The sequence below is a fragment of the Peromyscus maniculatus genome, chromosome 3 (assembly GCF_049852395.1).
Source record: "Peromyscus maniculatus bairdii isolate BWxNUB_F1_BW_parent chromosome 3, HU_Pman_BW_mat_3.1, whole genome shotgun sequence".
NCBI lineage: Eukaryota > Metazoa > Chordata > Mammalia > Rodentia > Cricetidae > Peromyscus > Peromyscus maniculatus.
The window spans coordinates 60,596,411-60,622,258 of NC_134854.1; the positions used below are offsets into that span (position 1 = coordinate 60,596,411).

Sequence of the window (25,848 nt, forward strand, 5' to 3'; positions counted from 1 at the left end):
GGCCCCTCTGCCTGATGAAATAGGCCTGTGTACATGTCATACGATAGGGACAGGGATTAAAATTTACTTTTGACATTATAAAGAGATGCGTATTCAAGACTGTGGCTCGGTTCCATTCAGGTGAAAGCAAAGAATAAAGGCCGATCGTGGAGCCATATTGAATATTTATTGGCTTATGAGGACACACCAGATGCTGCCCAAATCCTAGGCAGAGGGTTAAGATTTACAGACATGATTGAAAACAGGGGGAAGAAAAACACAAAAACGAAACCCACAACACAAACAGGGCAGATGGTATGTGCTAAGCAGAGCTCAGGAGGTGTCTGGCTGAGGATGGAGTCTTGTTCCAGGTAGGAACTCAGGGTCCAGGATGCAAAATAGAAGGTGACTTTAAACACAGGAGGAATAAACGGGGAGACTGAAACACAGGGACCACAGAGCCCAAGCTGGAATGTCCTGAGCCCTGAGATTATCCAGGCCATAGGGATGATTTAGGGCCTGTGAGGTGAGGGCAAGATCTTTGAAGTGAGTTCAAAAGGCAGAGTAGAAACGAGGCCGACAAGACAGATGGTGCTGATCGAGTAGTCCTGCCGTCTAGCCCCCATTTCATCCCTGATCCTGCAAGCTTCACCTATAGGGTGACTGACCCTTTCGAGGACCCCAGTAACACCAAATATAAAGAGAAAGGGGTAAAAAGAACGGGCACCATCTGAACACGGAGCCTTGTGATGGACAAGAGCTCCACTGTGTACTCAAGCCAATAAAAAATAATTAAGAGGAGCCAGGTGTGGTGATGCCCATCTTTAATCCCTTTAGTGAACTCTGGCGGCAGAGCCAGGGGGGTCTCTGTAAGTTCGAGGTCAGAGAGGTCTATATAGTAAGTTCCAGGACAGCCATGGCTACATGGAGAGGCCCTGTCTCAATAATAATAATAATAATAATAATAATAATAGAAAGAATAAGCAGGATAGAAAGAGCCAGGTACCACTGCTGGGGAGACTGGGATAGGAGCATTGTTTGACCCCAGGAGTTTTGGGCTAGCATTGGCAACATAGTAAGACCCTGTCCAAAAGAAAAACATGTCAGAAAGAGAGAAAATAAAAGGAGTTTTAAAGATAAGCATTGTCTCCCCCAGCAGCTCCCAGAGTTCCCCACCAGAGCCAGATCCCTGACTTGGCTAAATGTAGAGACTAGAGAGCCATCAGAGGTATCCTAAAAGTGAGGTAGCCATATGCCACCAGGAAGTAATGACCGTGAAGGTAGCCTGCCCAATCATGCACGGGTAGAGAAGCATACCAAAGGAGAACAGCGGGACCAAACACCACACTGACGCAAGCACTCCTCACAGGTCCACCTCCAGGATGTGTGATCTCTAGGGAGCGGTGCTGAACAGGAGTCAGCGAAGTCCCGACCAGCCCAGAAGGCTCTGGCCCATGTGTGAAGAAGCGATCTTCTTTAACAGTGGCCTCAGTGGTGGCTTATGGGTGAGATAAGAGTGCTCTCCTTGATTAGTAGAGGTTGTCCCGCACATGCTCCATGATGGTCTTCAGTCCTAGCCAGGTCTCCTCCGCAGTGGGGATGATCTGGCTGGCTGGCAAGAGGAAGCCATAGTGCCCGGTGTCTCTCAGCTCAAATGTGAATGCATACTTAATGCCATTGTCATATGCCCAGTCAATGCTGCTCCCGCTGGCTGGATCTGGAAGTCAGAAGAGAATACCACTGAAGCCTCCTTCCCTGTAGGGTTCCATGGGAAAAGGCTAGAGCTCTGCCTGGATGGTGTCATGGGATATTTGTACACTGTGTGAAGGTGTGTTGCTGTGGTTGGTGTAATAAAAAGCTGAATGGCCAATAATAGCCAGGCAGGACATATAGGTGGGACTTCCAGGGAGAGAAAGGAAGAGGAAGAGGAATTGAGGCACTCAGGAGATGCCCTCGAGACGTGACTGAGTGGTGCACACAAAAGAGAGGTAAAAGAGGAAGAGAGGTAAAAGCCATGTGGAATGTAGATTAATAAAAATACGGATTAAGTTATAAGAGCGAGTGAGACAAGCCTAAGCCAAGGCCGAGCTTTCATAATTAATAATAAGTCTTCCTGTTTGCTATTTGTGAGCTGGCAGCCCAAAAGAAAGACTGATTACAGGATGGAGTTCCATAGAATGCAGAGCTCTTCCTGAAAGTCATCAGGTCCTAAGACACTTATGTTCAAAAAGGCACAGTGGCTCCATCCATAACGCTTAGGTCATCCTGCACCATGAAGGGCTGTTCAAGCCTAAACTAAGAGATACTAATCCTCATCCCCAAGCCTGGGGAGATGGCTCAGGGGGCAAGCGGCTTGCCATGCAAGCTTGTGCAGTAGAGTTCAGATCCCTAGAATCCACGTAATGTTGGTTAGGCATCATGGACAACTTGTAATCACAATGCTCAGGAGGCAGAGACAGTGTCTTGGAGTAATCTGGCTGGTGAGGCTAGCTGAATTAACAAACTCTGGGTCTTGAGACCCAGCTTCAGTAAGATGGAAAGTGATTGAAAAAGGCAGTAAATTCCTCTACATGCATGTTCATATATACGTATATATGTGAACATGCATAAACGCAAACATATAACACATATATACATATGCCAAAAATAGAATCCCCATTCCCATCTTCTCACTAAACTACAGCAGTCCTCAAGGAAACTCAGAGTGAGGCAGGCATCTCCTTCTAGCCCCAGTGACCCCTGTCTCCTTGAGATGGTGGCCTGTGTCATCCTCCTTTAGATAGAACAAGGATGGCCTCGTGCCAGAGTTAACAGGCTACCCCAGAAAGTTGTGGCTCATTGTCTTGGGGTCACTGCTCTGGGGAGGACCAGCTGCCACTGATGTAAGGGTGCCCAGGAAGCCCAGTGAGGAGGCTCAGTGAAGAAATGCAACCTCCTGCCAAGAATCAGCATTAATTCACCAGGCACTGGAGTGCCTACAAGCAGACCACCCAGCCCTGAAGTCTGTTACTGTGACCTGGGAACACAGTTTGACTATGACCTCCTGCAAGACCCTGTCCCAGAGCTGTCCATACAAGATGCTCTCGAATTCCTGACCTGCATAAACAGGGTATGAAAATAAATGTTTATCATGTTAAGCTGAGAAGTTTTAGCCTAGTTTTGTTTTTTGTTTTTTGACTTTTTTTTTTTTTTTTTTTTTAAACACAGCAAGAGATAACTGATACACAGGAAAAGGAAAAGCATTCCTTGGAACTTCACTTGGCAGGAAGACTTGAAAGAGATAGGAGATCTATTTTTCTGTTTCTTCCCAGACTACTAGAACAGGAATTTGCCCACAAATGTAAAATGTAGGCGACTGTCACTAATAAAACGATGACAGACGTCACTAATAAAACGATGACAATGGCGGATAGTCTTTTTTCAGCATCTGTTATGAGCTAGTCCTTACATCAAAGGCTTTCTAGTCATGATATCTTAATCTTTAAAATCCAGAAATGGCCATTACTTAGTTTACAGCTGGGAAAAGTCCAGGCTCAGGGTGGGAAAGCAGCTAAGGAAATACAGGCAGAACATGGCAGAGCTGGAATGTAAGCCGGTATCCTTTAAAGTGGTCCATCCAGTCGCCTTGAGGTCCATCTGGTGGATTAGCACATCTGATAATGTAAGCTCAGTCCCTTCCTTTCCCTTGTTCCTGAGAACTGTTTCTCATGGACACACTTTTCTAAAGACACAGCTTCCATCGAGATTGCGTGTTCTCAAGGGAATGGAATGGGCTCTGCTGTGCTCTCAGAAATCCTTGTGTAATCCCCACAGCATGTGTGCCCTGAGAAAATGCCCCAGCTAAAAGCCAACAATTCCTAGCATGTCCAATGGTTCTTTAAATGATAAACTCAAGGATTCCATAACACACTTAAGATACTGGAAGGAGGCAGAAAGGACTCTTCTTGGTATTCAAAGTGATCATGTTCCTAAACTCCACTCTATTCCTTGCTCAATGTGTACCTGCTCTTGCTTGTGGGAATGCATCTACATGTGTGGGTGCACATGTGTACACAGGCATGTGCAGATGCGTGTACGTGCAGAAGCATGTGGCGGCTGGCGGTCATGCTCAGGTACTGCTCCCCAGTCACAGGGACTCCCTGGCCTGGGACTCCCAGCTGTGTTACGTTGTCGCCATCTCTAGTGCTAGCTTAATTGTGCACAACACGACGACGCCTGCTTTATGTGGGCCTGAGGGGTCAGACTTAGGTCCTCACATCTGCACAGCAGCCCCTTACTAACCAAGCTATCTCCCCAGATCTTTTAAAGCGCACACTCTCTCACGCACACGCACACTCATGCACACATACATGTACACACGTGCATGTGCATGCAGGGATATACTATTAACACCATTCTACACATTCTATTTTTCAATTATCACTTGACGATCATTCCCTGTTAGTACACACTGATCCACCTAATTCATTTAAGGGCAGCTTAATGCTTCCCTGTATGAATGTACCAATTTTGTCTAGCCCTCTCCTAGTGGGGATTTTAGATGCTCACCAGACTTCTGTGGTGATAAATAACGTTGTCACAAACATCCTTAAAACCCATGATTTATCCTAGGTGGATAAGCCCAAGAATTTACTAGATCAGAAGCCCTTAGTAAATCAGAATCAGTGAGGAGAAAAGGAATGAGGTGCGAGAGGCAGCTGGCTGAGGCAGAACATGGGCCCTGACAGACTGACAGACTGACCGGGGAGGGACCTAAGACGCTAAGGGGCAGACGCAAACCAGTGGAGGAGTGGGCGGCGGGTCACAGACACCTATGAGTAGATGCGTGAGAAAACTACTATGGAGCTCATTGTTTTCTACAATAACTTTAAAAAGCATTAATTAAAAAAAAAAAAAGCAGACACAAGACTTAAAGCGGTAAAATGGGGTGGGGCTAGTTAGCAGAAGGATCTTGGAGTCCAAAATGACATCTCAGGTCCTCAGGATGTAATAATTAATCTTCGGAAACCCACTCAATGGGGAGGGGTGACTGAATCCTTTTCCCTATGCTCTGTTTAAGAAGACAAAAAAATGTGAATTTCTTTCATCTGAAATGAAGACTCTTAAGAAAATTCAAGCACTTAAAGGTGCAGATGTCAACCTCGGATGTGGTGCAGGCCGAGCCCCTGGTTAGACAGACTTTACTACACAAAAACCAACTACTCTAGAAAGCAATGGAGGAGAGGAGACCTGTGAAGAACACAGAATAGTCTTGAAAGATGGGAAGTTTTATGGCTCTTAGGCACCCTCGGGAGAGCCTTCCTCCTCGTCCGTCCGAGGCATCTGGTGAGTATTCCTTGACCTGACACAGCTCAGGCTGGGGGAAAGAATGTGTTTGATGTGGAAGAACAAGGCCATTATTTAAACTGAGGTTTGACCCCAAAGCAGGGACCCTGGTGACCCACAAAGATCTTTGGGAAGACCTCCTCAAGGGACTCCTAGCCAGTCTCCATTAGCTCGCTTGCTTGGTCCATGATCACTTCTGGCTGATTAAACAGAGGGTGGAGAAAACTCCAGATGTGTCCTCTGAAGAGTTCCCATTTAACAACACTAATAGCAATAAACTATGAATAATTAATGGATTGTTGCTGCAATTAGCAAGACAAACACCAGCATCATGCTAACTGCTCTGTAGCTACACACAGAGAAGAGAGCGTTGAGATCAGAGGCAAAGGTACCAAGACAGTGGTTGCTATGGAGAAGGCACTGTAGAGGGACACACTCCCTTACAAGGGAGCAGAGCTGTTCTGCCCATGTCGACATTCATGTCTGCCATTTAGGCAGAGCTGTGCAGTATGACACTTCCCCATCACGTGAAGACAGACTGCCAAAATAGGAGAATCGGCAAGACGTCAACAGAAATCCAGTAAAATGCTCAGATGAGACCAAAACAAATATGTCCTCCAAAATGAGGCTATGGATGACAAGCTTTGAGGCCAGGTGTAGATTTGGGGGCTTGGTAGATTTTTTTTTTCTTTTTTGCTAGGTACTAATCATAGTCAGAGGACTCCCTACCACTTGCTCATTCTAAACCCATTATCACTACCATCTATCTCCCAAGACAAAGCTGGGGAGTTTCCTTTGAAATGGATAGGGGCCTGGGGAAACAATTCAAGCATGAGAACTTGAGTCTGGGTCCCCAGCACTCACACAGGTCAAAGCAGACCTGGTGGTGTGGGTCTGTAACCCTCGTGTTGGTGAGCAGAGACAAGCAGATCCCTGCAACTTCCTGGCCAGTGAGAGACCCAGTTTCAAAAGATAAAGTAGGAAACAGTAGAGATTAGACACCCAACACTGACCTCTGACCTCCACACGCGCACACACACACACACACACATTTGTACCCACACATACACATGCAGACAGAAACACACAAAAATGGAGGATAGACTTTGACAACTTTTTTGATAAAACATGTCATGATCCTTGATACAAATGAGGAATGTAGAGTCTACCCACTGACAGATCCAACTCATCAAGGGTACATGATAAGCACAGGAGCGCAGTATTGACACTGATGAAGATGACTGCCTACAGTAGCCATTTGTCACAAAGTCTTGACATAAACTTTGGTCTGTTACTAACCACTAAAGCAATCAGACCACCACAGGAAATAAAGCTGGCCTCTCTCCTCCCAGCCCGTTTCAAGTTTCCTCCCAAGGTGCTTTCTCAATAACTCACACCCAGGAATACTCACAGACAGTGGTACAAGTCGGTCCTACTTGGTACTTAGTGCCCGAGTGGGAAGCCAGGGCCTTGGCTGCACTCCTGGCCACGTCATCCTGGGGAGGGATTGGGCAGAGAGAGGATGGAGGTGAACACAGATCAGTGGGCGCTCTGAGAGCCTCTGTGGTATATACTCCGACTGGAGGAGCTTCGTGCAAGCTTTCCTAAGGCCTAGAGAGCTGCTTGCCAACCCCGTAGGAATCTAGTTAAGATAGGTTACTGAGATAGCCTAAGGGAGAGGAATGTCATGTTCAAGAACATGACAGAAGGCCAAGTGTGTTCAAGAGAAAAGCCTTGAGTAGACAGCCAAAATCTGGTCCTCATCTAGCCTTGAGTCTGGGTGGGGCTTCTTCACCCCACAGACTGCTGGGCTGGCAGTGACCTGGGAATAGGGTGGCGCCTCAGCAGACCAGCATGGAGGCAGAGGCCTGCAGCAATCCTGAAGACGCCAACCCCACTCCTACTAGTCCATCTACAGGTACCTTTCCTACTCCAGGAGTGCGTCATGGGCTGTGACACAAAACCCCCAGGCTATGACCTATATCCTTCTTCACTTCTTCCCTAACCAGAGAGAAGGTGGCACACTCTTCTCATCATGGTGCCAAACATAGTCTTTAGCAAGTAGTGAACCTGTGACATGTTCTAGTTAGAAAATCAAGTATACAGGGTGGACAAAGTCTTAGAACTCACTGAAATGGGAGAGGGACTGTCTTCTTTCTGTCCCTGGTGGGTCTGACGGCACTAATCAAAGGTCAGGGAGGTACTCACTACGGCTCCTGTGTTTGCCCTCAAATGCTCTAAACCAGCCACCTTGGCCATGCCAAAGTCAAGCTAGTCTGGGATCGGGCAGAAGCCCTCCATCACTTACCAGCTCCTCGGCATCCGGGGCCTTCTTGACTGTGTACCCATAGGGATACATCAGCAGCTGTGAGTAGCTATGCAGGTCAATGAAGCATTTGAAATCCCCATGCTTCTGAATAAAATCCACCACTGACTTCACCTCCACTTCAGAATTGGGATGGGAGCCATGGTACACTTCAGAGCAAGGGTTATCACTGGCCCCTTCTCCTGCGGAGGAGAGCTGATCAGTAACGAGTAACCCACAGGCCAAGAAGACAGAAAGGAGGACTGTACACCCCAAGTTTGACTGGAATAGTAGACAGGTGTTTGTCTAGATGCCCCCAAGAATCTACTCATGGCAGGTACAGATTCTGAGGAGGGGACAGGGAGGGAGTTTGGGGGTGGGGGGGTGTTGCTACAAATGAGAAGGAAAAGTATTAGAACTTTTTTAAGAGGATAGAGTTGACCTCGCATTGTGCTAATAGCAGTTGTCATAAATAATTAATGTCACACTCAAGAACGAGTTGTAATTAATAAGTGTGCTTGATAATTAATATGAATACCAATAAATAATGAAAATGACTCCATTTATTCTGGTGTCAACTTCTTCTCTTGGTTCAGGTCTTAATGGCCAACTGCTGACAAACATAATCTATTGTTGTGGTTTAAAAAAACGTCTCTTGATTACTCACCAGGTATTTAGACAGATCGCTTTCTGCACTGTTTCACAATACACAGGCCTTGGTGTGTGAGTCTGTATGTGTGTGCACATGCGTGCGTGTGTCTGTGTATCTGTGTATGACAGAGCGAGAGACAGTCACAACTTAGGAACTGACTGGCTGGCTGGCTGGCTACCATCCTTCGATCATTATTTTCCCTGTGATTTTTATGATAGTTCTATATGATTAAAATAAATCCATTCAAAACAAAATACTGGGGTGCTGGGGCATAGCTCAATGGCAGAGGGCTGGCCTGGTACACACAGGCCCTGGATTTGATTCCCAGCACAGCAAAAAGTAAAATAAAGTTCGTATAATTTATTTTCTTTTGTTTTTGTTTTCAACACTGGGTTTCACACACAGGTTTTACAGAGTCCACATTGGCCTGGAGTTTGAAGTGTGTGTGTGTGTGTGTGTGTGTGTGTGTGTGTGTGTGTGTGTGTGTGTGTGTGTGCCTGTGGGGGGGGTTATTAGTAGGAAAGAACTACTGGATTTAAAAGTGGAAGGTGAGTTTATTTGGTGATTTCCATTAGCCATGCAATCTTGAGATTGTCCTTGAGTTTCAAGAACAAAAATCCATTCGAAGAACAAAATGCATGAACAATAGTTGGTACTTTTGTGGGGATTTTTTTTAAATGGCTAGAACTCAGGACCCAAGTCACCTAATTCTCACTCACCTTCCATGACTGCTAGCTGCTGATTCATACTAACAAACAGAAGGGTAGCTGCTGGGATTTAAGTTTTGCTGCCGGCTCTTGCCTATTAGAGTAACAATGCCAACTGTTCTCTTTGAACTTGCTACCGGAAACTCTTCTACCCAGCTGCAGTTTGCCCAGGCAAAGCTAGAATGACCAGGGTTAAGGAGGGGCCTTGGAATCATGCATCTAAGATGTGTGTGATTTTTAAAATATGTAGGGGCTGAGAAGGCAGCTCAGCAGCGGAGCACTTGACTAGAATGCACAAGGCCTCACCACAATAAATCAAATAAATAAAGGAATATTTAAAATTAACATAGTCGTAATCACAATGCAAAGACAGCCTGGCCCACTGTTTTCTCAGGAGGACAGGGATTACTGAATCATCCCCTTTCAAAATCACAACAATAAGACTTAAAAACAAAACAGAACACATAGACACAGAGCCTGAGGGGTGTCCCAGGGTCTCTCGGTGAACGGAAAAACAAAACCAGAATGGAAACTGGCTCCCCATCCCACGCTGCGGGCATGTGTGCACTGCAGGCATGCATTCACTGCAGGCACGTGTGGACAGCCTCATCCACTGCTGGTGGGGCTGGAAACCAGCTCCCCACCTACCTGCGAAGCTTGCGTTCCAGTTTCTGTTTGGATCAGCACCAATGCAGCGGCTTCCTGGGTTCCGGGACCGTGTCTTCCTCCATAATCGGTTCTGAAAAAGCCACCAAACACTCAGGGGTATGTCAGGACACAGAGCAATGAAGGGTTTCTCCGGGGACTAGGACCACAGTAGAGGGGTTGAGCTGCACGTGACCCTGCCTGGGGACAGCTAGACTCCAGGCTCAGTTGCCTGGGCACTCTGCTTTTGCCCCTCACAGAGGAGATGGTGTATACTTCTGGCTTTAAGAAGGGATTTAGGGCCAGGCCTGGTGGCACACACCTTTAATCCCAACACTTGAGAAGCAGAGGCAGGCCGATCTCTATAGGTTTGAAGCCAGCCTGCTCTACATAGTTCCAAGCCAATCAGGAATACATACATAGTAAGATGCTGTCTCAAAAAAATAAAATAAAAAATAAAAGGACAGTGACTCCCTCAAACTGCCCTGATGAGAGAATTTTCTATATAATAACCAAGCTGGTCCCATCTGAACGCACTGAATAATTATTGGCTTATGCAGAAGTAGAAGCAACGGCCACTGAAGATCACCCATGCCACAGACATGCACGGGGCCTATTATATTCTAAGACAGTCACCTGAATTCAATCACACTCTCAACCAGGGAATAAGGGAACAAATTAAATCGTACAACAAAGAAGCCATCAGCCAAACGCAGAATGTGAGACATTATACAGGAAATTACTTAGTTTCTCCAACAAATGAATGACATTTGAAAAGGATGTGTTTGGGGGTGCTGCGGAATGAATAAAGACTTCAGAGGCATGGTCGCAGCTACAGTACACAGACCTTATTGGATCCTGACTCCGACAAATTGACTCCTAAGGGACGTTTTTAAAATAATGGGGGTGTTAGAGGATATTAAAGAACTTCCATTAATTTTTCAAAGGTGACAGTGCTGTGGTGGCTTTGGGTTTTTTATTATTATTATCATCAGCTAGAGATGCATACTAAGGTCGTTGTAGATGAAATAACATGATGTCTGGGATTTGCTTTAAAATATGTCAAGAAAATAAATTGTGTAGGAGAGAAAAAGATGAATAGAAGATAGGTAAAATGTTGAAAATTGTTCAAGACCCACAATTGAGAGTTCCTTAGATTATTCTCTCTAAAAAAATAAAAATAAAAATAAATAATAATATATTCCCTGGTGATTCTCAGCTCAGAGGATGACTAGAAAAAAAAGTCCCAAGGGAGCATCCTACATACACGTTGGTGGAAATCATCTCCAAGGGCACTAGCAAGATATGGAAGCCAACTGGTGAGTTCAATCCAGGCCCTGGCCATTTAGAATTACTCACTTGGGTTTGCGTATACACATATCCATCAGGATTGGCCACAGGCAGCAAGAAAATATCCACTTTCTCCAAGATGGAGGTGACAGCTGGATCCTTTTGGTAATCAGTCACAATCTAAGCAGAGATAACATACTAGTCAGCTACATCATGGCAAGGCAGGTTTGTAGGTCTATCCAGGTGTTTTCCTGAGGTGCCCAGCACCCCACTAATGCTGCTCCTAGGATAGTCTCCACCCTCTGAAGCCTCTCTGGAGCCCCCTTGGGCTCTCTGAAAAGCCCTCTGAGTCTCTCAAAGCCTGGGGCCAGGACTGCATGACAGTATTGAGTGACAATGACAGGTGGCTGAGTGACAGGAGGAGACAGTTCTGTTCACCCCTTCCATACACACCGACCGCCCTTCCCTCCCAGCACTGGCTCAAGCTAGTCTTGAAAGATCTGGAGGCAATATGAGAACCCAGGAATCCTGCAGGGCTTGGAAGGGGACGGAGGTGAAATGCACCTGAGTTAGGTGCTGAGTGAGGCTCTGGTCCCTTTTGCAGGGCCCACAGTGAGTCAGGGTCTCAGGCTCACCTTTGAAGTACATTAGCTTGGTCACAAACACGGTCACTTAACCACAGTGAGATCACTGACAGAGGAGCTTCTCGACCTTCTCCCATCTGAGAAGATGCCAACCTACTAGGTCTGTGCAAAGCACCTTCCTACCTCATCCCCCGGGCCCAGCTCCGTGGGATGGATCTGTCCCCCACCCCAGGCCCACCAGAATCCTTGACTAATTCCAGGCGACATGACCTTCCTCGCCGTCCAGATAGCCGTGGCCTGTGAGATCCACTCACGGGAATGGATGCCTGCATTCAGCCAAATGGCGGGTCTCTTCTTGCCTCCTCCCGTGCTGAACTGCAAAGGGAAAGGGGCCAGAAAATGACCTGCCCGTCCACAGCTCGCCTCACCTCTCCTCTCCCCAGCCCGCTCCTATTCATTTAATTCATTTAAGATAATTCAGGGACCAAATGTTCCTGAGGGCACCATCTATTTATCAGGCCCATCCGTGACCTGGGAGCTTAATTGGTTGGCTGCAGCTCTGGGCAGCCCAAACCTCTCCAGCTCTGGGAGTAAATGGAAAGGAGAAACAATTGGTATTGTGGGTCAGAATGCTAGTGCGATTAGAAATAATAGTGTGTCTCTTGAAAGATCTCAAATGGTTTCCCAACAGAGAGAGACACAAGGGTACATGAACCAGACTGTTCTGTTGATGTAATAAATGAATTCGGTTTTAAATTACGGAGGAGAGGGCTTCACTACGGCTCTTTGTAAACAGCAGTAATGAATTCTGCTTCCTGCCTTTGCCATAGCATTGGGGCTCCATGGGTCAGAGTGTGGTGCTAATGAAGGCAGGGTCTCTGTCAGACGGGCAAATAATCTAAATGTAATTATTTTAAAGGAACCAGCTCGGTGGTGTGTCTCTCCTCCTGCTATAAACCTGGCTTCTACAAAGCCAAGGGTTCGGCGAATTCTTCGCATCAACAGTTGTTCCACGGTTCTTATGCCCAAATCCCTTTCTATGTGTCCAGCTGGATTATTTGTGTGATTTATGTCATCGTCATAGCTCTCTGCCTCTTTTGCCAATACAGACCTGAATCTGTTAGAAATATCTGGAAACAGGGCTCCATGCAGCCAACAATCTGAGGCTGGGCTTAAAATTACATCTACCTTAATGTAAGCGCCCGGGTTCTTTTCCAAGAAGAGGCCCCAAGAGCAGAACGGAACGGAGTTCATAGCCTATCCTGACTTGCTCGGTGGGAGTGAAAGCAGACTGTGGGCCTCCGAGAGTCTTAAGGAATCCTAACAGCCTCTGCCTTGATACTCTCTGTCTAAACAGAGAATGGGATACGCTCTTTTTGTTGTTGTTGTTGTTTTATTTTTCGAGACAGGGTTTCTCTGTATATTTTTTGGTACCTGTCCTGAATCTCTCTCTGTAGACCAGGCTGGCCTTGAACTCTTGAGATCTGCCTGGCTCTGCCTCCCAAGTGCTGGGATTAAAGGCATGCGCCACCGCCGCCCGGCTGGGATATGTTCTTTCTAACTACCCTACAGGAGATAAAAGCAGGGCATTCAATCAGATCAAAATATCTGAATAAGCAGAGATGACTGGAAGCTACAATCTCTTCCTCAGAACCAATGGGGTCTAAAAAGTTGCCTCCTTTGCAGACCACAGCTGGGTCCTGGAAATTCAGATCCGGAAGTTCGGTCAAGTTGGGATCCTCGGAAGGGCCTTGGGCCTCACCTTCAGAACATACATGGGTCGCTTTTCAAATGTCTCTCCAATCTTCACTCGGCTCGCCAGGTCAGGGAAGTCTGTGGCAATACTGTCCATCTCGTGGTAAATCTGAAGTGTGGAAAAGTGAACCAAGGATACTTTTTAAAAACTTACTTTTATTTTATGTTTTGAGTTGGGGTTTTCCCATGTAGCCCACGCTAGTCCTGAACTTGGAGTCTTCCTACCTCCCTCTTCCAAAAGCTGGGATAACAGGCATGTGCTACTAAACCCAACTCAATGGTATTTTAAAATTATGTTCCATTGTGCAAGCAGGGCAGTGTTGGCACACGCCTTTAATCCCAGCACTCAGGAGGCAGAGGCTGGTGGATCTCGGTGAGTTCAATGCCAGCCTGGTCTACACAAGGAAACCCTATCTTGAAAAACCAAAAAATAAAAAAAAAAATAATAAAAAAAAATTCTGTTCCATTATGGGTTGGGTGTCTGTGAACCATATCTTGTCAGTCTTAAGTTTCTTCTGGGACCCTGACCTTAGGGTTGGCTACATCATCAGCATGGAGTGCTTATGAACAGCTACTTTCTGCAGTTTTCTGGAGAATAACACATTTCAGTAGTCTGCAAAATTATAGTCCACTTAAGTAAAGCAGAGAGACTTCAACAGATACTGCTCTAAAGTGTGATTCTTTGCATTATCCTGGACTGGATCATCAGAATAGGCCTGCCTACCGAGGCTCTGAATGGCAGAGCTTGCCAAATTGTTCTCTGCTAGAAAAAAAAAAAATTCACAGTGTGTGTGTCCCACAAAAACAATACAAATAGATTGTTTATAATATAAAATAAGAAAAGAAGCCACATGTGGTATGCCTTTGATCCCAGGACTCAGGAGGTAGAGAGAGACAGGTGGATCTCTGAGTTGGAGGCCAGCCTCATCTATGGGGTAAGCTCTAGGACAGCCAGGGCTACACGGAGAAACCCTGTCTCAAAAAATAAATAAATAAGCCGGGCGGTGGTGGCGCCCGCCTTTAATCCCAGCACTTGGGAGGCAGAGCCAGACTTGTTTATCTCGCATCTCTGTGAGTTCCAGGCCAGCCTGGGCTACCAAGTGAGTTCCAGGAAAGGCGCAAAGCTACACAGAGAAACCCTGTCTCAGAAAACAAAAATAAATAAATAAATAAATAAATAAAAATAAAATAAATAAATAAATAAAATAACAAAAAAAAATACAGTAAAAAAAGAAATATAAATGCAAGGATGGCTCCATGAATAAAATGTTTGCCATGGAAGAGAACCTGAGTCCAGGTCCCCAGAACCCTCATGAAAAGCCGTGCGTGGTGGTGTGCACCACTCTAGTGATGAGGAAACACAGACTGGAGGATCCCTGCAGCTCACTGGCTAGCTAGTCTAGCTCATCACTGAGCCCAGGTTCAATGAGAGCCCCTGTCTCATAAAAATAATCAATAAAAGATAGAGAGTAACGGAGGAATAAAATTCTTGTTTATCACGCAAAGGACTTGGAAGGTTGGGTGTGTAACTCAGTTAACAGAATGCTTGTTGAGCATGCATGAGCCACTGGGTTCAGTCTCCAGGACCCCACAAACCAGGGGTGGCAGTATGCACCTGTAACTGCAGCCCTCAGAAAGTAGAAGGATCCTGAGTTCCAGGTCATCCTCAACTCCATGGGGAGTGGAGGCCGTGCTAGTGTGCTATGTAAGACTTTGTCTCAGAATGAAGGGGAGGGGACGTCTTGGAAACTCTCCCAACCCACAGACACTAGAGACTGAAGAAAAGCAGAATCGATGCTGTGGGTCACAAGAAATGACAGTCACCTACAACAAGTAAAAACAAGCTGACTGTGGTGGCGCACGCCTTGAATCCCAGCACTCGGGAGGCAGAGCCAGGCAGATCTCTGTGAGTTCAAGGCCAGCCTGGGCTACAGAGTGAGTTCCAGGACAGCCAGAACTACACAGAGAAACCCTGTCTCAAAATGAGAAAGGAAGAGAGACAGACAGACAGAGACAGGCAGAGGGGCGGGATTAAAACACCAGGCTGGGACTATTGATGAATCAACAGGTAAAAGCTACCAAGTCTGACAACGTGAATTCTGAGTTTGACTCCTGGCACCCATATGGTGGAAGGAGAAAACTGATTGTCCTCTTGACTTGCACATTAGCTGCATGGCACATGTACACCCTTACACACAGAGATAGATAGATAGATAGATAGATAGATAGATAGATAGATAGATAGATAGATAGATAGATAGATAGATAGATGGCAGGTGGGTAGGTAGATAAATGGGAAATTGTTTTAAAAATCTCCAAGCTATACCAGATGTGGGGTGCAAATTCACATGCCAGCCATTCACAGACCTAAAACCAGAAGCCCTGGCAGCAGCAAATGTGGAATCCCACTGGAGACCTAGAAAAGCCTAAGTGGCCACAGGATCTGAGCTGTTCAAAGCTGGTTTTAGGAAGAACCCCGAATGAGCTGGCCAGGAGAGAGGTGGCACAGGCACAGGTCTCTGGGGACAAGGGCTAGCTGAAGGTCACTCTACAAGGGGCACCCAAGTCAGCGGGAGCAGAAGCAAGCAGATGAGAAAGGGAGACAGACAGACAGCTGCTAAGGTAAGTGGATGGCCTCTCTTGGTCCCTGGGTGACATTTGCAACTGGTTAACTCAGCTGGGGAGAGCCCCCACATTAATGAGGCTAACGTGTTATGGGTTTGATCCCTGTGTGGGTCCTGAGCTCTGCTCTCGCCCGTGGCCCGAGACTGAACTGAACTCCTAACTTTATCCAGCTGTTTTGCAGATGTATGTCATTGGTCACAAGGGGGATCAAGGGGCAGAATTGTTGGAAGTGTACATAATAAACAAAGCTACTGACAATCATGGGAAGAAGTAGAAACAGTTGGCCAGCCCCTGAACTAATCCCTCATCTAGAAGAAAAACAACTCGAGGTATACGCCTCTTGAGAAATTTGCCAGGAACACGGCGTTTGCACATAAGGATCAGCACGTATGAAGGCAGAGGAGGAGAAGAGCAATTTAGATTTGGGAGGGGCTCCCAAGCTAGTAGAGTCTGCAAACTAACGAAAGAGACACTTGGGACATAAGAGCCCTGAATCGTGAATGATGCTGTTCCGTTCTGAGGTCCCTTTTGATTTCTCAAATTCCAGTATCATATGAAATTATTCAGCTCCAAGTTCTTCATTTGAAAGTTTGGCTTACCTTGAAAGTCAGCTATATAAAGTGGTTTCTAACTACACACAGCACCAAATTGCATTGTGGAACAAATATACGTTATAAGGAGTCATGATAAATGAGTGGAAATATTTGGTTAACCTTGGAAATAACCGCTTGACTGCTTGCCTGGAGTAAATGGCATTTTATTCTGGGCTAGGGATTCCAATGGAGGAGAAGGTTGAATTACAAGGCCTGGAAAGGCTGCCGTTATATCATGGCGTTCTTTAAAAGGCTGCTGGAGAAGGGTGTCTGCAGGGAAAACTGCAGCTGCGTTTCACACGCACATGGGCGCTGATGGGGTTCAAACCCCAGTGGGAAGGGGAAAAAGTGCACACCCGTTAGCCCCTCTGCGAAGCGACACCGTGCTGAAGTTGGATGTAAGAGAGAGAGGTTACAAAACAGAGCAAGCAGAGAGTGTCGGCCTTCAGCTGCTGGAAACACTTACAGCTTCCAAGGAATGGTAAGATCCGTAGTTGAAGCTATCGCCACTCCGCTCTTGCCCTTCACTGTGCTGCATTTCTTCATCTTCGTTATCTAAAAGGGCCTAAAATAAACAACCAGACACAGCAACGTGGTGAAGGGATCCGCTGGAGACAGAGGTTCATCTGGGTAGATGGGCTGGCCAAGATGGCATCCCCCTCAGGGTAGCAAGCAACACACATGTCCAAGGTCTAACGGGCGAGGGCACGTAAGTGATACAAGCCGAAGATTACAGTTCCAGAGAATGAAAGTTCATGCTGCATACATCCAAAATGTCTTCAATCGGAACTACATGTTATTCTAATGCTGCTAATTCCCAAAGGGTTTTCATTAATTCTGTGGGGTAAGACAATGGAATTATCTGGGTTCATTTCTGCTTAAGGTCTTTATTCCCTAACATTCTTGGTTCTGTTGAAACTTTTTCAGTACATAAAACTAGTGCAGGGTTTCTTCTTCATACCCAGAAGAGCTCTCTATAATTATGTGTGTTGATCATCACAGTCAGTGTGACACAATTAAAAATAATAAACTATCTCGTCTTTCATTTAAAAAAAGGAGGGAGAGTCAGATTTTTTCCATATATCTATAAAACTTTACTTTTTAATATCCGATTTGCATTATCCCATTCAAAACCCACTTGCTCCCTGGAATTAACATATGCGCGATTCGGTTTTTCTATAGTATGAAATCTCTAGACATCAGCTTGCATCTGGTATCCAGTACCTCTGAAACCCACAGCTTGGGAAACCATTCAGAAACAAAGAAATTCTTATAACCACTCATACTTTGAAGGTTCTTGGCAGATGTCTGTGACATGTGAGGATGATTAATAAGCTCACAGCTGTTCACACCATCAGGAAAATCCTGGGCCAAATCACCAATTAGTCCATAACCTACCTCGATGAAGGAGAGAGTGTTAGTCAGAGATACTGTCCTGCTGTTCAATGTAGGATGTAGGGCTGGATGGCAATGTTCCCTCTGCTGGGAGCTATTGGTGACATTCCCCCTTTCTCTTCTGATCGGTTCCCAGTACCCACCACACACACACACACACACACACACACACACACACACACACACACTTGCTTTTAACTTCAAATAAGAAAAGGGGGTGAACGATTGCCTACTGAAGCATCTAACGTGTTAGATGTATTATATACAGTTAATAGAAGCATCGTCTCGATAAATAGTTGAAGTAGGAATCATTGTCACCGTTTTAGCCACAATGAGATGGAGGCTCATGAGGGTAAACACTTGCCCACGGACACAGGCCAGTGGTTAGCAAAGTCAAGACTTAGGTGAAGATCTGCGCAGCTAGCTGCCTATCTCTATAGCACACTCACCCTGTAACAAGTTATTAACCTCTGTTTCCATCGGCCTCAATGTCTTCACCTGGGGAGGTGAAAAAGGATGACCCCAGCCATTTTTAAATCTCCCAGGTCTACTCTGACTGGTGGCTTCATCTCATGCAAGACTAGCAAGAGACCCTGGCCTACCCACCTGCAGGTCTTCAATTGTCACTGAGTAGTCTAAGCCTTGAGACTTCAGGAAGGACTTAACTGGCAGCAGGCTGACCGAGGGCACAAGGATATCCACCGGCCGATCAAAAGTGGAGGGGGATTTCCAGACATTGAGCTAAGGCGAACAGAAACACAATCGGGTTAAAAGACAGTCCGGGTAAAACATGAAATGAGCTCATGTTCTTCAGAACCACTGTCAAAAGCCAGGGTGATCCCAGAGTCCTGCCCAAGGATGAACATCGCCCCTTTCACAGGTATATCTGGTCAGACATGCCCAGCATTCCGTACCTAGTCAAGTTCAAGGAACAATGAGGGCTACCAGAAGCGGGAGGCCGCGGCGTAGGCCTCCCATCTAACAGCACAGCAACGCCGCGCTCCCCCACCATCCCTCTCGCTCATGTGAATGCCATGTCCACTCATACTCCATTATGAACAGAAAACTCACAAGGATAAAAAAACAAATACAAGGACTGTGTCACCTTCAGACCTGGAACGTTCCAGAGGGTGAAGAGAACCACGTACCTTAAAGTGGTCCGAATTCACTAGCTGAGTCAGTTTTCTGATCTCGTCTCCATTTCTGACATTAATCCTAAAAACTTGGTCCCTGGAAAAGAGGGGAGAGTGGAAGATAATGGTTAGTTTTCAGCTGGCAAGTAGACCCCAAACCCACCATCCCAGACAGGGCTGTGCTGATGGGAGGAAATGGTCTAGTCTTTGGTTATAATGTATAGCCATTAAAAACAAGACTATGTGGCAAGGATGAAAAAGTGCTTATGTATAACTTTAAGGGGAATATTAAGCGAAAGAGCAGGACACAGAATTGTATGTATGCCATGATTATGAGGATGGAAAAAGCAGATGGGCTGGAAGGAAAACAGACAACGGAAATAGAGTAAAGGCTGCCAGTGCTCGTTTGGGTCGTGGGATTATGGATGGCTTACTTTTTCCCCTCTTGTATCTGTTTTCTGTAATGTGGTCATATTACTTTATAATGAAAAACATATATATTTTTGCAGAAAGGAATGTCCCTGAGTTGGGCTCCAGGCTAACTCAAGACATAAAGAAACACTTCTTCACTGTCAAAGGCGAGGGCTGAAACCCCGACGGAACCTTCATGCCTGGAAGAGCTGGGAACTTTTGGGAATAGCCCCTCTATCCCGGGAAGGCCAGGTTGAGAGCACTAACCGTGCCCCCCAGCCCCACGCGTGGGCTTGACGATGGAACTGGGCGTGGACTAGGGTATGAGGCTCAACCTGAGCCTCATGGCTGCCTACCGGGCCCTGAGGGTGCCCGGAAGAAGCCCCCCTTGACGCCCGGCCTGCACTCTGTCCTGTGCATGAATCAGCTTCTGCAGCATCGGCAGGGGAAGAGGCCCCCAAGCCCTGCGTGGGTGGGAGAAGGCTAGGCCTGAAAAGCCTTCTTTGAGCTCTCAGCTCGCTTAGAGAGCCAGCGGAGCCATTAGGCGTTGCTAGGTGACAGCCCAAATGAATCCGCACTCGACTGTCACATGCGTCATCCCTTTGACATGAGTGAATGCTAGAGGAGCTGCTGGAGAGGGATGTGGGCTGAAGGACCTGTTGACAGAGAAAATGCCTCTGTCACAGGGAACAAAATGGGAGGCTCACGTGGAGGCTCCTCACCAGAAAACCGGTTCAATCCGGATGGACTTCCGGGATTTCACTTAGTTTGGAAAGTTCCGGGAAGACCTAGGCCAGGCCCAAAAGACAAGGCTCACCGTAGAGCGGTTCTCAACACAGGTGGCTGGGCTCGATAAGATGCCAGTACCCGAGGCTCACATCCTTTCACCCTAGCCCTCCTCCTGGGCTCCTGGAGGTTGCAGCTAACAGCAGCCCATGAAAACTGCCCTGGACGCTATAGGAAGCCAAGTTTGGCAGGTCTCCACTGAACCTGCTGTGGTTCAGATACGGTTTGACCACGCTCCAAGGATTCAGATCCCGGAAGTCTGATCTCCAGTTGAAAGGCAGCAGGCTTTAAGGGGTGGGGTCTAGTTGCTTTTGTAGAGTCAGTTCCTGAGAAAGTAAGTTTAAAAGACTGAGCAAGGCACCGTCTTGCCACATGATCTCCCCTTCTCACACATGCCACCTCCACAATGCCACACACAGGAGCCCTCGCCACAGCAGAACAGACAGAGCTACCCAATCTTGGACTTTCAGCTTCCAAAGCCACACGTGAAATAGATCTTTTCTCTTTGTATGTTATCTAGTGTGGCAGTTAACAATAACTATTAACCTGACAGGACTTAGAATTACCCAGGAGACCAGCCTCTCGGCACATCTGTGAGGAACTACATAGGTTAGGTGGGAAGAGCCAACCTAAAGGAGGCGGCCTTACTCCCTGGGCTTAGGACCTGGACTGCACAAAAATAGGAATGTAGCTAAGCACAGGTACTCATCGCTCTCTTCTATGGATGCCAGTGACGAGCGGCTTCAAGTCCCTTCCACCATGACTGTCCGTTATAATGGACCACATCCTCAAACTGTGAGCCAAAATAAGCCCGCCCTCCCTTAAGTTGCTCTAGTCAGAATATTTCATCACAGCAACAGAGAAGTAACTCTGTTTCAAGGATTTTGTTATAGCAACAGAAAGTTGACTGATACATAAGCCACTGGACCTGCAAAGAGTTGGACTACAGCCCAGGGAAGGTGGAGTATCAGACTAACATTTCTCTGTCACAGGCCAGCAGCCTCGAAGAGGGTCCAGTGGACAGTAAACCCTTCTAACTGAGGACAAAGACCAGTGTGACAAATGCACACCTGTAACCACCATCTCTAACACTCCAGAAAAGGGGGATCTTTAAGATGAGCATGCTAGAGGCCGAAGAGACAGTTTGGCAGTTAAGAGCATGTACTGTTCTTGCAAATGACCCAAGTTAGGTTCTCAGCACCCACAGCTGACTGGCTCACAACTGCCTGTGACTCCAGTCCCGGGGTCTCTGATGCCTCTGGCTTCCTTGAGCACTCACAGGAACATACACAGACACATAATTCAAGTTAATAAAAGAGGATTCTTTTTTCAATGCACATGCTAGAAGGATTGGCCTCTTGGGTGGCAAAATTAGACCTTTGCCAAATAACACTGGCGAGAGTGGCCACAGAGAAAGGGGGTGGCAGAGAAGGAACGGGGAAGGAAAGGACAGCTGACGAGCTCTTTGGAGTATGAAGAGTAGACGGCACAGCGATCCAGGCTGTAATGTGTGCACGTGTTCCTTTCGCCAATGTGGTGATGTCACAACAGAACTTGCATGCTCCCAAGCACAGTCCATGACAATGGAACGCAGTGACTTTACTGGCCCTGGAAAGGATTGAGTTCACAGTCCATCCTATCATGTTCTAATGAGCCAAGCTACCAAGGTCAAAGACACAACATCTGTAGTGTGCAGGAAGAGGCAGGGCAGAAGAGCTGGTACAGAATGGGGCACCTTCCCATCTCTCCCCCACCTTTGCGTACCTTCTTGGTTCCAGCTCTCCTGAAATTTCATGTTCATTCCATGCAACTGCCTTTAAGTGCCTTTGCACATGGTGTTCCCTTAAGTGCCTGGTAGTCTCCCACCTAACCTTCAAGACAAGGTCATGTGACTCATGAAGCTTTCCCTAACCAAAGCTTGGTACAATAGCCCTAAAAATTGGTAGTGGTGGTAGAGTAGGGTCTGCCGTTATCCTAACGAACACCAGCAGAGTGACATCTAAAATCAGTGGGTGTCATGTGAAGGGCAAACTTTTTCCTGCCGTCATTGACCTTATCTCTGTTTGGAAGATATCTTTTTCAGCTCCTGACAATGCAGATGGTTGAGCTCACCCCATCTGCACTAGCTGGAATTCCATTCAAAGACCTTGACCTTGAGTTCTTTTTGGAGATAGAAACTGACCTTGGTGAAGGGAAACGTTGGGACTCGCAGGTGCTTGTCCGCCCCTCCCGTTCTGGGTGGTTGTTTTAACAGCTCTTTGGCTCTCTTCAATTCCCAGTACACCAATACGTCTTTAGCATCATAGTTGGTGACGTCTGCTCACTCACCCTCACACCTGTCCCATGCTCAGGACAATCAATAATGGTTCTGACAGCTAAGCTTCCATCCCTCCCCTATGACCGGAAAGACAGCTAAGTGGTCAGCTCTCTGTGCCTCTCTCGCCGACATCCCCGCCCAGGCTTAGCAGCTATGACTGATAGTATTCGGAGATGGCCTCAGGAAACCCTGGGATGCTTGCCAGCTACCACTGACACGACAACCAGTTCTGCAGCTCCTTCCTGTTCTCCACCTGCCCAACACCTCCACCTAGCCTGGCCGCTGTCTCATCCTTAAGCTATCTGAAAACTAGGACAGGTGATACCAGCAGAACAAGAGAGACTAGGGAGCCAGGAGAACCACGTCGCAGGGGCAGGAGATAGGGTGGTGGGGAGAAACCACCATCTTGGGTCCGTTAGCCAGCCTCCAGCCTGGCTTCCCGACCATTCAGCGGCTCAGAGGCTGGCTGCCCTGAACCCTCTATGTTCACTGAACTGGGTGTCCGGGACACACTGATGGATCCCAGCAAAGATTCTTCTACCTTTACTGAGGCGCCTATGATGAAGTGAGAACAGACTTGGAGATGACAAGGCCTGGTTTGATCAAAAGCGTCTGTAATCAGCTCCAGCACACGGCCCTTTGTGTGCACAGCTCCTGCAGCGAATACTCTAGAACCCAGCCCCATTGTGTCAGCTCAGGTGCCCACTGAACCACAAGAAAGGTCTCTATCCTGAAAAATAGAGATTTTCCAGCCACATGAATAACTGCAGCGGGAGCCCGGCAGCTCCGTGCGTCAGCCCACACAGCAGCGAGTGTAGTCATCACGCACCTACTGCTGGGCTGCCTGCGGGAAAAATCTTCCTCCCTGGCCACCTGCTATGCCTGGCCCCTCCGAGCTATTTGGCAGCAGAGGCAGGTATGAACCATCATCCCCATAAAAATGACTCAGTCCCATGTAAGTAATTGCTTCAATAAACAATCCTCGGGTCCCTTTAGCCAGATAATACAATAGAGAATAAACTCACATATACAGGTAGACCAGGGAAATAGAGGATTCCATTTGACTGACTTCTGTTACAGAAAAAGGGTGTAAGCTTTGCATTCAGCATCCCAGCTTCCCTGCTTACAAGCTAAGTAGCTTTGGGCAGGTTCCTTAACCTTTTTAAGACTAGGTTTTTTTCACGTTTAAATTGAGGAAAATAACATGCTTGCCTGACAGAGCTGTTACATGATCCACAAGACAATGCCCAGGAAAGCTCTTTGCAAAAGGCCAAGTGTTATGTGGTGATGAGTTATTCTAATGCAGTCTTCTACCTGGGTACCAGAGCATCCCTTCCATCTCCCCTGCCTCTCCGATGTCCTGTCCTTCATCAACTCCACAGTCTTCTGTGTAGAGCATGTGGAGCCTATGTGTGCACACACACACACACACACATACACACACACACACACACACACACACACACACACACACACACACACACAGAGTCCTGGTGTGCATTGCCATAACTGTAGTTAGGCAAGACCTATCTGACGTCCTTGTTCCAGAAGCCTTTGAGAAAGCACCAGCGATACCCAGGCTTCACCACTGACATGGTATCTGTCCCCAAAGCCTGTGGCCCAGCTTTTCCCTTATGAGCCTGGCAAAAACCTGACAAAGTCTTTCTGGCCATCCTTCCTAGTTAATAGTAAAGGAAATGCCTAGAAGTGACCTTAGAAAGAAGGAGGGGAAAAAACAGAATTAGCAGGAGATTGGGGAGCTGGGGAGGGCCTTGGGACACCACTAGCTTTGGTTTCACAGAAGAAATCAGGTTTCAGAGAGAAGTGGCTGGTTCAGGATGACAGGGACAGAAGAGATATAAAAGCCCGGGTCCTTCACCTAAGCTCTACCACCTAAAGTATAATCACTCCATTTGGCTCCCGAATTGCTGAAATAACTAAAAAATGATAATAAAGTTCAAAAGAAACTCACCCAAAGAATTTATCTCGGCCACAGATGCCTGACCCAACAAGGGCCCCCAAGAACAGTAACCACCTCATGTCTCACGGGTGCCAGTCACACATTGACTGAGTCAAGCTGTATTTATAAGGAGCCTGAGGCAGACTCACATCCTCAAAAATGCTAATATGGTTCTCCAGCACCCTTCCAGCCCTGACAAGGCAGGCCCCAGCCAAGGCCTCCTCCATTCCTTTCCAGTGATGAAGGCCCAGCCTCCATTTGCAAGGCAGGAACTTGCTCCACAGGCTGGGAATGTCTTACCCAGGGTACCACATTGCTCATCACTTGGCATCTACATGGTGTTTTTTGAGTAAATGGAAAGATCCCACACTGCTGGTTGGAATTCATACTGATAGGAGAGGCCAGTTTGTAAACCTGGGGTGGTGTTACCTCTAGAGTGATTAAAAAAAAAAAAAAAAACTGTTTGGAAAGTGAAGACTATCTTATCAAGGAACCTTGAGCCAACTCCAAGACCACACATTTAAGAAGCCTGGCAAGAGACTTCAGCAGATCACAGAGGAGAGTTCACGGGTCTAAGGCCTAATTCTTAGGATTCCATTCAGAAAAGAGGAATATGGGTGGTCAACAGTCTAGGAAGGATGTGTTATTCTGAATACATTAACAGTTTTCCTTGGGATCTAAATAACAGATAAGGCTTGATGATATTTGTTTTGAATTTTTTTTTTTTTTTTTTTTTTTTTTTTTTTTTTTTTTTGGTTTTTCGAGACAGGGTTTCTCTGTGTAGCTTTGTGCCTTTCCTGGAACTCACTTGGTAGCCCAGGCTGGCCTCGAACTCACAAAGATCCGCCTGCCTCTGCCTCCCGAGTGCTGGGATTAAAGGCGTGCGCCACCACCGCCCGGCTTGAATTTATTTTTTAATTTTTATTATATATTTATGTGTATGTATGTGTGCCTGTGTGAGTTTACATAGACCATGTGTGTGTGTGTGCAAGTACCTTCCAAAGTCAAAAGAGAGCATCAGATCCCATCAGATCCCACCAGATCCCCTGGAACTGGAGCTATAAGCAGTTGTAAGCCACTACGTGGGTAATGGGAATCAAACCCAAGTCCTCTGCAAAAGTAGATGCAATCTTGATCTCTGAGTCATCCCTCCAGTTCCACAGTTTCTACTTATTTTTGTATTTGAGACATGAGCTCACTTTGTATTCCAGGTTAGCCTTGAACTCACAATCTGCCTGCTTCAACCTCCCAGGTGCTGGGATAACAGGCCTGAGCCACTAAGCCCAGGTTTTTTTTTTTTTTAAACATGGTCTCTTTAGAGTACTAGCTGTTCTGGAACTTACTATGTAGACCAGGCTAGCCTCAAACTCACAGAAATCCTCCTGC

General features: G+C 46.7%; 1 protein-coding gene across 1 annotated transcript; it reads right to left on the reverse strand.

The window, feature by feature from the left end:
* Positions 1-147: 147 nt before the first annotated feature.
* Positions 148-24,630, reverse strand: Cpa4 (carboxypeptidase A4). The gene is made up of 11 exons (XM_006979413.4): positions 24,475-24,630; positions 19,004-19,085; positions 18,462-18,596; positions 16,927-17,025; positions 13,250-13,351; positions 11,758-11,862; positions 10,973-11,083; positions 9,617-9,707; positions 7,613-7,812; positions 6,716-6,800; positions 148-1,696 (listed from the first exon to the last, which is right to left on the reverse strand). The coding sequence occupies exons 1-11, from the start codon at positions 24,540-24,542 to the stop codon at positions 1,509-1,511; spliced, it is 1,266 nt and encodes a 421-aa protein (XP_006979475.1). The 5' UTR covers positions 24,543-24,630; the 3' UTR covers positions 148-1,508.
* Between the last annotated feature and the right edge of the window lie 1,218 nt (positions 24,631-25,848).